Source organism: Octodon degus, unplaced genomic scaffold (genome assembly GCF_000260255.1).
Source record: "Octodon degus isolate 3935 unplaced genomic scaffold, OctDeg1.0 scaffold00009, whole genome shotgun sequence".
Lineage (NCBI taxonomy): Eukaryota > Metazoa > Chordata > Mammalia > Rodentia > Octodontidae > Octodon > Octodon degus.
The window spans coordinates 24,179,842-24,194,653 of NW_004524585.1; the positions used below are offsets into that span (position 1 = coordinate 24,179,842).

Genomic DNA, 14,812 nt, shown 5'->3' on the forward strand with positions numbered 1-14,812 from the left:
CCCGGGTGCACAGAGCGGGTTCTTTGGTGTCCTAGGAGATGGTGTGTGTGTGTGTGTGTGTGTGTGTGTGTGTGTGTGTGTGTGTGCGTGAACGCGCGCGCACCCGACCGCGAGCTTCCTCCCTGGCCCAGTGCACACTGAGCCGGCGACGTTACTCTGCGAGCAGCCGCGAGCAACGCGAGGCAACAGCAGCCTCCGCCTCCTCCACCCGGTGATTGGCTGGCTTTGCTCATCATTTCCCTGCTTGCAAGAGGGAAGGGCCAGCTACGCCCCCGAACCCAGCTGCAGAAGCGGCCGCCACCTCCGAAGCACAAGGTGTCACCTCGCAAAAGGATCCTGAGCCTGGGGAAGGCTGCGCGTGCGACCCGGCAGGGCTGGCGCGAACTGCACGCCGGGCGCTGGGCAGCGCAGGAGCCCCGGGACCGTGGCCTCCGCGGCGGACCCCAGGGACCCGATCCGGGGATCCCGGCTCCACACTCTCCTCGCATTTTTCAGATCCACTTCCCTCCCCGACTCTTGCCCCAAAACGGAGCCTTTATATCCGGAGAAGGTGCGGGAGGCGGAGCACCCCGGACTTTCCTGGGCACCCAAGATGCGCTCTATTAGGAAGAGGTGGACTATCTGCACTATAAGTCTGCTCCTGATCTTTTATAAGACAAAAGAAATAGCAAGAACTGAGGAGCACCAGGGGACGCAACTCATCGGGTAAATGAAAGCTCCATTTCGGGTTAGGACCAGAAGTCAAGCCGTAGATGCAATGTGTGTATCGCGTTGAGCTATGGTTGGGATACTATGTGTGCGCGCTGAAGCTCAGCTCTCGGTAGCGATTCTTGTGAATTAAGTAACAAAGGCTGTTGTTGAGGTGTGAGTATGTGTGTGTACGTGTGCCCGTGTGTTTCTCCACGCGAGTTCAACTTGCCCAGTCCAGGGTGCAGGGGTGGTGGTGACAGTTGTCTTGTATTGACACCGGGTACCTCACCCCGGAGAAGTCATTGCACAAGTGTCAACAAAGAACGTTTGCCCTTGTCCTTTAAATACGTGGGCAGAACTCAGTCTCTGTTCACCAAACGGTGTTCTTCCTTTTTTTCTGTGTCCTGCAATGATGGGAAGAAAGGAGGGAAGCTGGTTTCCTGAAAGATTAAAGTTAAATCCCACACAGAAGGAAATTGGTGACCTCTGTTTCTCTACTTTTTTGGTTGTTTGCTTCTGTCTGGCCTTGGGTAGATCTGTTTATTTTCATTTGAATTAGACGTACTAGTACCACCACCAAGGATAATTCTTTATTTGCTGGTCCAGGGATAAATTTAGTTTATCCTAGTTTTAGAAAGAAGCTGGACTACTGTATCTTCACCAACTGTACTGTTGCTATTTCTTTAGTTTGTCTAGATGAGTTCAGAATCTCCCCCGCCCTAGTGTGTTCTCTAAATACCGCACTTCCTTCCTCCCTCCCCTCAGCCGCCCAGCCTTTGAAGTTTGCTCAGGGGGTGCTGCAACTTTGGTGCCTGACAGACCTTGGAAGCTTTTTCCGAGGATGTGAACGGGGTTGTCAACTCTGTTCAAAGTCCTGTTTCGGAAATCCTCCCTGCTTGGGAGACGTCCGCTGGCGGAAACGCCAACAGAGGTGCCCTTCTGGGTTTTATTTTCTCTGACACTGATTAAAACGAAGGGACTTTGCCATTGTGTGTGTGTGTGTGTGTGTGTGCGTGCGTGCGTGTGTGTGTGTGTGTGTGTGTGTGTGTGTGTGTTGGAACTGCTAAAATATCCGTTCTTAAACTTCATGGAGTCCGTTTCTTAATATTCCTGCTCCTCCCTAAGTAATGAGCTCTTAAGTGAGCAAAAGGGCAGGTTCGTCTTCACAGAGGGAACTGCTGCTCTGGAGAAAGCCAGGGTAACCGCGGTACAGCCAGGAGGGAACGGCAGAGAATGAAAAGCAAACAAGGAACGGACTGAATGGTCGTCATGCATCAACAAATCTGTTTCAGGGTCTATTCTTGAAAAGAAGAAAAGCATAAAAGAACGCCATGAGGTCGTTTACACAGAAGTGGGCGGGTTGAGAATCGGTCCTGTGAATTGTCCGAGGCGGACTGGGGCGGGGGTGTAAGCAGCGCCCGCAGACCTGCGCGGGTCAGGCAGACAAAGGGGTGCTCGGGAGGCGCCAGCCCGCGCGGGCTCGGGTGGGACGAGGACGGGCGTGAGGGTCGAGGCTCTTTGTTCCCCGCGCGCCGTGGTCTCGGGGAAAGCCTGCGCCCAGACAAAGCGCCAGAGCCGGGCCGGGACGCTCCGGGTCTGAGGCGGGTGGGCGGGGTGGGGCTGACGCAGCCCAAGCGCCCTAGCTGGCCGATGCCCGCCGGCCCCATCCCGGGTAGCAGCAGCCGCGGGTCCTCGGGACCTTTCCTGGGTAGGCTCGGCCCACGCGCCCGGGAGGAAGGGGCGGCGCGGCAGCAGCCGGTGGGGCTGGGCGTCCTCTGGAACCCTTGGCGAGCTGAGCCCCCGCGGTTGCCCCAGTAGGGAGCGTGCGAGTTAACCCCACCCGCAGAGAGGTGCTCCGGGCCTGCCCCTCCTCCCACAGGGCTGTGGGCGGCGAGGCCGATGGAGCAAGACTGTGCAGGGATCGGCCCCCTTCCTTTAAAACAAACAAATCGCTCTCCCTGCTCTCCCCCCAACGCAGCGCCTCTTCCTTGATTAAAACCCGCGGTAGCGCTGCTGCGGGCCCAGGCCAGCCGGCGGCGGGCATCCCGGTCACGCACGTGTCCCTGGCGTCCCGGCTGTGGCGCGGACCTCAGGGCTGGCGCTGTTTGCGGAGAGGTGGAGGAGGACAGTGCCAGTCCTGAGCACACGTCCTCTTCTCTTCCGCGATGAGATGTTCAGTGGAAAAGCTTGGGATCCCAACGCCTGATTTTACCTCCCCAGTAGTGGAGGAGTTGAGTGATCAAACTAATCATCCTATTGACTCGCTTTCCACCCCAGCCACGTGGAGAGGCCGATTTAAAATGACTTGAATTAGAGGGGAGGTTTGGTCCAGGCATTTACAAGGGAAGTAACAGAGGCAGTCTCTGGCCTTTGGGGGGCACTGCGCTCCTTGTGGGTGGCCTGGAGTTTCTGCGCCAGGCCTCGCATAGACCTTTAGTCTTACAATATTCCTCTAAATTCCTATTTAGTTTTCCTGCCTGCGTATTTGTTTATCAATAGGCATGCGCTCTTTTTGTCTTTTCAACACCTCTTATACTTTGAAGCTTCAGGTGTAGGCTAGAGTGAAAGTAGCAGTACTCTTCTTGCACACCCTTGTGGTACACAGAGGAGAAGGAAGAGCAGCCCAGCTTTTCCACTGCAGGCCGCCTTCTCATACTTCCAGTGGAACGCAAGCAGCACGTTTAAAAGGAAACAGGGATTATTCCAGTTGGTCAAGTAATGATGGAACACCTAAAAATGCTATTTTCTTCCACATTTCTTAATCGGTTCTTATGATTACTCAGTTAATGAAATTTAACCCAAAAGGCATTGCTAATATTCAGGGATTTGTTCTTGACTTTGTTTGTTTGTTTTCTTAATGGGCCTCACAGTGGGGCTGTAATTAATTGGCTCTCCCTGCACTTTGAAGAATTTTTGGTAAAGATTTTCAAGACTTGGGTAGAGCCAGGCATGGTATCCCAGGACTCTGAAGGCTGAGGCGATATCAAGGCAAGTTTGAGGCCAACTGGAATACAGGACAAAGCCTGTCTCTAAAAAACAAAAGCAAAACAAGGCAAAAAACCTTCCACAGAAAAAATATGTAGGTATGCACATTTAGCGAAATACAATATTTGAAAATACAAAAACTTTGCTGTCACAGATAGTTCTGATCATTACTTTTCTTGGACTTGCTACACATTATTTCCTGGTTGATGAAAAATGAGACTGAGACTTACTCTTCTTATCATCTAGAGACATCCATGGAAGGTAAAAGATGGCTTCCTTTGCCTTAGGTTGCTAACTGATGTGCAGTATGAGTTCTGAAATCGATGGTAAGATTGGAAGTGGTGTGGAGCCCTCATGTCCCATTTAGGCTGTTTCTAACACCAGCCTAGTTTCAGGTTGCTCAGGGCTGAGCACACTTTTGGAAGTCAAGATTTCCAGAACTGGCACTTTACTTCGCTTATTATATTTTCAATTCTACAGAAAGCTATGAGCGATAAGTTAAGGTAGAACATCTCATCTTTATTTTGAGTAGTTTGAGACATGGGAATAAAAACACAAAATTGCCTTCTGTTTGTTTTCAAGCAATTCTTTTCTTTTAAATCACTTTCAAGTTTTTAAATTAAGGAGGAAGTTTCACTTAGTCCAAAGGGAACATATTCATTCCAAAGCTGAGGCTGGAAGAGTAAACGTGGAGTTGAATGCAGAGCTTTGGGGACCCTTTTCCAGAACTGAAATCAATCATATTTGTTATGTACTGCAGAGCTAACAGGATAAATTGTGCGAAGCCAGGAAGCTCACATGAAACATAAAAGCACTGTTCATACCACACAAGAATCCTAAGCACTAATTCTGCTCACTGGTTTGTCATAGATGACCTTATGCCTGCGTTTTCCATGGTTGTGTAGACACAAGATTACTCTGCTATATTTGCCTTATGTTGACTGGCTTCTTTGATGAGTTTTGTGATTTTTCCTTTAAAAGTACACATTAAATATTTTCATGCTTATCTTGATGCAAAAAAAAAAAATGTTTTCAGTGCAGCTGTTCAAAAGTCACATCCCAGCTGTAATGAGCAAAAGCAGGGGTGGCAACATCCTTCATGCCTTGCATTCATGGGAAGCAACTTTTTCCTAAGACAGAAATGGTACAAAGGTCACATGTGGAAAAGCCCTTGAGACATATTTAACTTTATACAAATTCTCCAGAATGCCCTAAACTTGGGGTTCTTACTCATGAGTTCCATTGGCTCTAAAGGAGGAATGTGACTACTTGTAGGTACTTCCATTCAGAGTTCTTTCCAGTGATAAAAGCCATGTATTTGTCTAATCATGACTTCAATAAAACATAATCATACAAGAGTAACATCTTAGCACTGTATTCATATAAAATGGTTATAATGTTTAAAAATCGCTTTTGGGCAATGTACAAAGATTCCAATGCAACCTACTAGGTCACAGCAGTCACCGAGCAGGTAAAAATATACCCAGAGGTCAGTGAAACAATCTTCTACAGATTAAAGGAAAGATATACCTGTGTATACATTTTTATCTTTATGAGGATTTATTTGTGATATATAATAACAGTAATTTATGGAAGAAAATGGTGTTATTGACTGACTAGTTATTAATGGTGAAAAGTAGAAAAATAATGGTGCCTGCTGGTTCTGTTGTTGTTTTGCTTTTTAGTGCCCCCCCCAGGGTTTTGCAATGTAGTCCACTGCCTTTGAACTCACTTTTAATCACCATGTAATCCAGGTTGGGTTTGCACTCAAGACGGTACTCTTGCTCAACTTTCCAGGAGCTGGAGTTGAAGTCTGACCAGAGAATCCAGCTTTGTCTGGACTCTTAAAGGTACACAATATACAGTGTCAGAGTTGACTTTTATGTTTATCCATATTTTAGTTAACAAGTAAATATTATCATTAATGTGTGATATGAATACTGACTTATGGCCACTGAACAGGAAAAAATGCCCTATACTTTCTTCTATCCTAATTACCTCTATAAAATTATTATTATTATTAGCTGCACACAGTCATGCAAATACATCATTTTCACCAGTAAGATTGTTTAAAGCATTACTTTTATGGAGTTCTAAATTTTACAAGGCATGGTTTCATATGATGCTTTGAGCTGCTTCAGATTTAAGCTACATGTTTAAAAAAGAATGCAAACCAAAATACCAAAGTATAAGGCTTCAATTACAGAATTCATTCAACAGCTGCTACACAAGAGAAGGTTCCATTGATAGTAGGCGAGAAAAGCCTACATAAAGAGCACAGATTTAGAATTTGTGATTGAACAAGTAGTCATGTTACTTTTTTACTATGCTTTTGAGATTCAAAAATTAAGTGGTGATATGTAAAGAAATAAATGCATATGCTGAGAGGCCTATGTTTTTTGTTTCTGTACTATAAAAGTACTGTACTTTTTCACTCTGAATCTGAATCAGATTCATCTGCAAGGAAACAAGAAAATAGTCCTTTGAGTAATGCATTGTGGAGCTTTCTGGAATAAATGACATCATAGATGTCCCTCAAAATGATCAGTCCTTCCACCCTGCAGTAGTACCAATGACACATGGTCTGCTAGCCTCCTGCTGTTGGCTGAAAGAGGGTGGGATTTCAAGGTTACGGCAAAGCCACTGTGGTCCAGAAAGACATTGTCTAAAAGCACAAGGCTTCCTACTTGCACGCACAGCCGCTCTGAAGCCTTACTCTGAAACAAAAGCTCTTGACATCGTTTTTAAATGTCTTCTTTGAAAGCAAAATTAACCTTTGAGATCACAATTACAGACACGTTGAATACTTTACCAAACATCCTGTCTATTGTGTAAGAAAGTCAGTTGGGGGAGCAGTAGGAAACAGCTTTGATGAGACTTCTGTTAGTTTTCTTTAATTCCAAAGAGGTCTTTGTTTTTCTTTTATGTGAAAACAATTCAGGTTAAAAATGAATGCAGTGGGTCCAGGGAGATGGCTCAGTGGAATAAGTGCTTCCCTGGCAAGCAGAAGGGCCTGAGTTCAATCCCCGGTTCCACAAAAAAAAAATGAATGCAGGGGCCAGAGAGATAGCTCAGCAGTCTAAGCGCCTGTTTGGCAAGCACAAGGACCCAGGATAGCGCATGCTGTGCCGACCCTGTCCTGGCTCTCCCAACCTGGCCCCCTGAACCAGAGGTGGTGGTGCTCACCTGTTGTCCCAGCTCTGGAGAGGCTGAGACAGGAGGATCACTACAAGTCTGAGTTATGTAGCAAGACCCTGTCTTATGAAATGCATAAAATTAAAGATAAAGAAATAAATAAATAAATTTATGTAGGGTTTTGCAACAAAGCCACATGCACTTAATTCTTACAACACCTTTCATTATTCTTGTACTTTTCCAACCTGTGGAAATTTATTCATCCATGATATAAATCATATTATATATTGTATAATGAAAATGCTCCTTCTTTTCACAAAGCTGGCATTTTTATTTTGTTCCAGAGATGGTGAATTGTGTTTGAGCCGATCACTTGTCAATAGTTCTGATAAAATTATTCGAAAGGCGGGCTCGTCAATCTTCCAGCACTCTGTAGAAGGATGGAAGATCAATTCCTCTTTGGTCTTGGAGATAAGGTGAGTTTCTTTATTAAGACATAATAAATTTCACATCATGTTCTCAAATATGTTGGGCTTGAAAACTTATATTGAATGTCTGATTTATAGGTTAAGTGTGAATATTTTAGTGAAAGAGCAAACCAGCTCCGTTACGTGCTGCTCACCAAACAATGTGAAACCATATAAATGAAATGATTACATAGTACAGAATATAATGAACAATGCATAGATTTGAGTAAGCAGTTTTTGAGCTGAGCAGCTGGTTCAGAGGTCTAAATGCCTGCCTGGCAAGCTCAAAGACCCAAGTTTGATCCCTGGTACCATATGCTGTGCTGGCCCTGAGACCCATGTGCACCGTGCAGGCCACTGAAACTGGGCGTGGTGGTGCACACCTGTAATCCTCGCACTAGGAAGGCTGGGACAGGAGGATCACCTTGAGTCTGAGCTGTGTAGTGAGACGCTGTATCAAATAAATAAATGATTAAAAAATGAATGTATGGTATTTATGCTAATAAAATATTCAACAAAATACTAATATTTATATAACTTTACACTAGTATTTATAATGGAAATATTTTTAGAATTAGACTTGAATTCTTCCTTGATGCTTTATTCAGATCTTATGTTGTTTCACTTAAAAACTACCCAATACATATTTTTGTGGTGATTATGAATACATTTCATTTATCCTGTGTGGTTACATCAGTTCATGTGAAAAATGGGTAAAAGTGAGGAAATAATCTTGCTAGAATACTAGTTTAATTATTAGACAAGGCATTTAGGCAGAAAGAAATCCTTGAAATAACACTTAGTATTACTAAGTATGAGAAGGAGCGTTTTAAATGAGAAGAAATGAGCGGGTGAATTTTTGTCTACAGTGGCATTACATAGTTGCGTTGGTTGACGTGCTTTTATAATATTATTTTGGTAAAACAACTGTAAAATTTCAAGAGTCTTTTTCATTTTAAGAAGATTGAAAAATAGATAAAGCATTAGAAGCAGTACAGAATTTCAAGAAAACAAGGTGGTAGGAATTCACCAATGGTTGTTATTTACATATTGTTGCCTTCGACTTTTTTTTTTTTTTTTTTAGCAGAACCGGGGATTGAACTCAGGCCCTTGTGCTTACCAGGCAAGCACTTACCCTCCTGAGCTATCTTCCTGGCCCTAGCTATCTCTCTGGCCCTGCCTTTGTCTTTTATCTAATGAAATCACTACATTTTTCTGATATGGAGAAGTGAAAATTATTCAATGGCTGATATTGACAAATATTTTGTAAGAGTATCTCACTGATTGAAAGCTTGATTAAACCCAGGCTGATCAGCTTGCCTGGGTTTCTGTATACCTACTGCTTCCATCATGCCCACACACAGTTGTAAGCAACCCAGAAGAAGAAAGCCTGACACTGACTCTTAGAGTACGCACAACAATTCGTTCTGGCAAAGGCACTTAGGGAAAGATGAAATTATTTGAAATTAAAGAGGTGGACGTCAAAGAAAGACAGGCACAGTTAGACCACTTCCTATTAAACTTCTGGAAGAGATAGGAATTGGAAACAGAAATCGTATCAGTTTGATATATTGAGTGCTTATCATTTAAGGAAAAGCTTTTCATATTTGTGGGCCTAAGACAAGAATGAGGAGATCTGTAGAGTCTGATGACCTATAATTTGGTTTCTTCTGGATAGAATATGGGTTGAAAAGCATACTCCATTTAAACTGAATGAAACAAATATTTTAAATATTGACATTTTAAAAAATCAAGAAATTTTCTAGAAGTATGGGTTTTCAAATGTCTCCAGGAATGTAAAGATGACAATTTGGACCTGCGTTCTCCCTGATAGGTAGTGGGCAGAAGCCAGGAGGAGTGTTGTCTCTCTCTCCAGGCTGAGTTACACACCAGGGACTGTGTGCTCCCCCCATACCTGTGTTTTCCTCTCTCAGCCCACAATGAAGTTTAGAAACCCTATAAGAAATGAGATCATCATAAGGAATGATGTCCTGTGGCATCCTACATCCAAATGTGATTTAGTTTAAGGATTCATATTGGGGGTAGATTAGAAAGTTAGAAATATGGATGATCCAAAAGAAAACTTGGATTTGCAGCATGTCTGCACAGAGGACCTCAAATTGGCTGGCTTAGCAAAAGAGAGCATCTAATTTAGGTGACATGGATCAAAGATAGTAATGGAAGAAGATAAAGTAAAATAAGAAACTGTGATACTTGAATGAGTATATGTAGCCATGTTAAAAAGTATATCTGATAAACCAAACTCTACCATGTAAATTCTCAGTAGCAGATACTAGTTTAATTGTTACATCCATCTAATGTATGTAATCCTTCCAATGTCTGTATAAATATTAATACTGTAGCTGTTCTTTTTTTTTTTTTTTTTTTTTTTGGTGGAACCGGGGATTGAACTCAGATCCCTGTGTTTGCCAATCAAGCACTTATCCTACTGAGCCATCTCCCCGACCCCTGTAGCTGTTCTTCTGACTGTAGGTGTACATATTTAGTCTTATTGTAATGGTTCACTTTTTATCATTGTAAACTAAGAGATGTCATGTTTTTATTGTGCTAGATGTTGTGCTACATCAATCTGTGAACATTGTACTGAGAGATTATTTGACCATGTCTAACATTTGCAACTTGACTTTTTTTTACCTATTTGGATTATTTTTTAATTTTCATATACTAATTAAAAAATCACAAACATAGATGTTTTGTGTAAGCTTAGCTTCTCATCAGAACAGCTTAATCACATAATTAAAAAATATTTTCACCACTTTATATATATCAAAATTCCTAAGCAGTTAAGATTTTTGCCAGTTAACTGAACATAAATGCCAATTTATCTATGCTTACTTCTCAGAAAGAACGTGCCACTACATGCATAGACTTTCTTTAGGGTAAAGGTCTATATACAATATTTACATCACCTCTTCTTGTTATAAAGTGACCAATTTTGGGAGAGAAGGCTTGTTAGATAAAAGCCCAGTTCTATTTGACTGTTCAGCCAGTGTGTCATTAGCAAGTACATTTCTTGTAATATTATATTTTAATACAAATAAAGTGAAACATTTAAATGCATGATTATGTAATGTATAGTATGTTTTCTGCTCTAGAATAACCAATATTATTCAGCAAATATTACCAAATTTGGGCTATGCCTCAGATGGCAAACTGTGGCATACAGAACAATACAATTTTTTAAGTATTTTGGATAATTTTATCTTTTGATTTGACTATGAATATTTAGGGCTTTTCTTTTTATATTAAAATGTTACCAACTATAACATCTTCAGAAATTCTAATCAATCAACAAAGCTTCTTTTTTTAGAGACTTTAGGATAAAAATTGGCATATTCTTTCTCTTTACAGAATGCTTAAGAAAACAAGAACATTTTTTTTCTTTGTGTCATTACCAAAGGGATTGATTCAGTGATTTGGGGGAGGGGTGGTCTGGAGTCTCTATGTAGAGGTTTCAAAATTTGATGACAATATATAAATTATGACCTAATTTGCTTTTCAACTTGTGATACATTGTGCCACATTAATTTCTGATTAATTTGGTGCTGTTCAGCTTAAATTTTAGTTGCTACAGCACATGTGTTTGTTATTGACAGGAAAACTACAGAGAAGAAAGAGTGGCATCTGGTGATAGGTTAGTTACAAGTGAAAAAACAATGTTTAGTAAACTAGGCTTGTGGCCCACTGCAGCTGCTATTTCAAGCCACGAGTTTTGTTGAAAGGGAAGTTGTAGTTGAAAATTCAGTTGAAAAGTTTCATGTAGAATCTATTCCTGTCAGCCTAACAGACTAAACCAACGGTCCAGTTTAAGCCAGCATGGCTTAACAGAAAAGAATTTGTATGACTAATATTCTTAGTGTCACTGAAAACAAGACATTTTCAGAATCTTTTCAGTTATCTTTAACATTCAACAGAGGTTTCAGAAGTTGCAGTGACAGACCTCTGAGAGACCTTCTTGTTCTTCCAAGTCATGCACAGAAACACAGCTCCCTGCTTTGAGTATTGGGTTGTAACTTGATTACAGATTACCAAAAGTTAGAAGGGTACCTGTCGTACATTGATAGTAGCTGTTGTTTATTCAGCTTTCTTTAGAGGTCAGATAATAAATTGAGTTTTTCACTCAATTTTCCATGCTCTTATTTCTGAAATAGTTTTGTTTACCCTGCTGATAAACAGTGTTAAATTTTTGTCAGTCACGTTCTGAGCAACAGCATGAGTGCTCTTTTTTTGGTGATGCTTAATGTACTGCTTACGTGCCCTCAATGGCATTTAGCTTGTTATATATAAGTTAAAATTCTACTCTTACTTTCCCTAACATATTTATAATCTCAGCACCAACTATATTTAGCAAATACACAGAGAATTTTATGGTTCATGGTATCTATTATCTAAAAGATATCTTCAGCCTGCTTGATAGAGAGAAATCCTAACCTTTCCTTACTGTTTTCAAAGAGTATTAAGCACTTACATCACAATATTACTCACTGGTAATTATTTTCTATCTTTCATCCACTTAGAGCCAGCAAATTTATCTCAGAACATTTTCCATACCTATATTTAACCCCTAAAATAGAAACTAAAATTTCTCTTCAGTGTAAGAACAATAATGTCCTGGAGCCGGTCAAGTTCTCTTTTTTTCCCTTAAAAAAGTAATAGTACATCTAACAACTGTTTTGAATTTTGACTGAAAAACTTTTACTCTTCAATTAGTATGAGTTAGCATTTTTATTTCTTTAAAAATTGTTTTTACTATTACTTTAAAAAAACACTAAACCTTTAACACACTGCTGGAAGAACACAGAAGAAGTTCTCTCTGAAATTTAATAATTTTTTGTCTCTTTAAGCAGTATTTTCTTCTAGGGGTCCCAAAAGAGTACCTGTAAACTTTCCTCAGGTCACATAGGCCCCTTTGTATAGAACTTTTCCAAAATATGAATAAAATAGAGATGTTCAGTTATACTCAGAAATTTAGAACGTCTTTCTGGTGTTTGGGCTGTTTTCTATTGCACGGAAAAGGCACAGGAGTTGGAAAGTTCTTGCTTTAGTTAGTAGAATGTCACGCAAGTGCTGACTTCGTTGACGGGTTTAGTGGCTTTTCCTTTTCAGTTACCAGGCTACCTGTTTTCTTCCATATCTAGACTTCTAATCTATTCAGCTCAGACTTGCAAACATGCCACCCCCCGTGAATGCATGTCTCGAAGATCAACGGCAGCACCTGCTCAAAGTGCACTCAAAGGAAAATGACGAGACTGTGTAGTTGGAGGGTAGCCACAGCCGTGCAGTGCGTGCCTCAGAGCCAGCCTTGTCGTTCGCACAGGAAATGAGAAGTTTTGGTTGAAATCTAGATGTCAAAATATTAACTTGCCACAGACAAATAAATGACAGCTGATAAATAGCTGCAAAAATTTCTGTGTTTTGCCAGTTTGGGTGCTAATCATTAACTTTTGTAAAGAATCACAAAAGTGGCATAGTGTGACATCATGAAAGACTTCTCTACTGCTTCAATTCATAAGCTCATCTTGAGGATTGCAACTGTAGTTTTCTTCTCATGTAATCTCTATATTGCTAAAATAAACTATCATAGTGCATGATAGCATTTCTGATAATTTTTCTTCTTTTTTTTTGTAGAGTGTTTGTACAGAATCTCCTTTACAAATTATGTTTAAATGCATATTTTTTTCCAAAGAGCTAATAGGTAATCTCTTCTCTGTACAGAATTTTCAATCATTTGGTTTTCAAAATTAGATCACACATTAATCTAGAATTGGTTTAGTCAAAGTCAAAGAAAATGAGAAGGATATTAGCTTGTTAACTTACAGATTTCGTTGCCAATCATCTTTCTAGGTTATGAGTGTAAGTTGGAGAATTCTTTTGATAGTCATAAAAGGAGGATGATTCTTTTTAGTTTTAAAAATTTACCACTTATGGTGAAGCTTAGTTAACAATATCCATAGGGCAGGCCAAATAGCTCCGCAGATTAAAGCACTTGCAAGCAGGCGCAGGGGCTGGTGTTCAATCCCCGGTCCTGCTGTGCCGCTGGGGTGTGCTGAGATGGCAATTGAGACTGGGTATAGTAGCACGTGCCTGTAATCCCACCTCTTAGGATGCTGTGAACAGGCGGATCAGTACGAGCCTGATCTAGTAGTGAGACTCTGAACACCTTGTAGACCCTTCCCTAAAAAACAAAATAAAAAAGAAGGAAAATATGTGAGATCATAAATTTTATAATAATGACATTGTTTTTGTCACTTCAGAAATATGGGCATACACACATGCCATGCTGTCTTGGCACTCTGCAAGACTGAGACCTTGTATTGAAATAAACAGTTTTAACAAAAGGCTGAAGATATTATTCAGCACAAGGGCCTTGGGTTTAATTTTCACTAACACAACATTAGTTGCAATGAAAACACAATGGGAATAATATTCATTCTCAACATTGGTGTCAACTGTTCTCTTTACCTGTTTGGTGAGCTATGGATGAAATTGTTGCAAATTTTTACAGGCCACGTCCATTACTGTATGACAGTAGAACTTTCTCAAGACCTTACCAGGATTCTGAGCTATTATTTTGTAGTTGGGTTCAGATATAAATAAATAATAATAGCACATTTGGGCTTTGCTCCCCCAATTATTCAGTTATCATTTACTTCCATAAACTCAACAGCTACCCTTTTGCCATTTCAATCTCTAGACTCATGTTAAAAGTCAGTATCTCTCTTCATGCTAAACCTATTCTGATTTACAGTTATAATCTATTGTTAATTGGGTAAAAGAAAAACAGTTAAGAGGTTCAAATTACTAAACTTCAGTTTAGATTACAAAACATTGCTGCAGATGTATTTCCTTTCAGCTTAGTCTGCAGCTTGATTATGTTGTGCCTGATTTCACCTCTTTCAGGCCCTGTGAAGAGGAAAAACCAACAGGTGCCAACATAGGAGCACTTTCTAACACACATCCAGTGGCAGCCGATTTACTAGGTAGAAGACACCACTTCCTCATCATGGCAGACTGAAGCTTTATCAAGTGTATTTGCCACGTTTGTCAGGGTGCATCAGTTTCTCACCCTGCTATTTTCTCATTTTTCACAATTCAGTTATTTAGTATATGCATGTTTTTTATGTCTTATGGCATCTCAAATTTTTGATCAACTTACAGATTAGGTATTTGATAGAATGAATTTCTGTGAAAAAAAATAAATCTAAGAGGTGGTAACCAAACAAATTGCAAGTGGTTTTACTTCTGTGTCATACAGCCATACACACGAGCTACTTGATCCCACTTAAGAAAGCTATTGCCTATGACCAAGTCTGGCTGTATTTAAATTTTTTAAAAAATGAAAGTGTTCCAACTGAGCATTAATTTCTCATATAAAGCCCTTGAAGAGGGTTGGCCAAATAGCTCGGCGGATTAAAGTGCCTGCAAGCAGGCACAGGGGCCTGAGGATTGGATCCCAGGCCTACCTTGCTGGCTCCACCCCCGGTGTGCACTGAGACAGCAATTGAGACTGGGCT

The 14,812-nt window shown here is 40.9% G+C and overlaps 1 protein-coding gene across 1 annotated transcript in view; it reads left to right on the forward strand.

Moving 5' to 3' along the window:
* The first annotated feature begins 266 nt into the window (after positions 1-266).
* Positions 267-14,812, forward strand: part of St8sia4 (ST8 alpha-N-acetyl-neuraminide alpha-2,8-sialyltransferase 4) — a 92,847-nt gene continuing 78,301 nt past the window's right edge. Inside the window, exons 1-2 of the mRNA XM_004625419.2 lie at positions 267-705; positions 7,155-7,286. Of these exons, the coding sequence (XP_004625476.1) occupies positions 593-705; positions 7,155-7,286 (245 nt within the window). The 5' untranslated portion in view covers positions 267-592. The remainder of the gene's footprint in view (positions 706-7,154; positions 7,287-14,812) is intronic.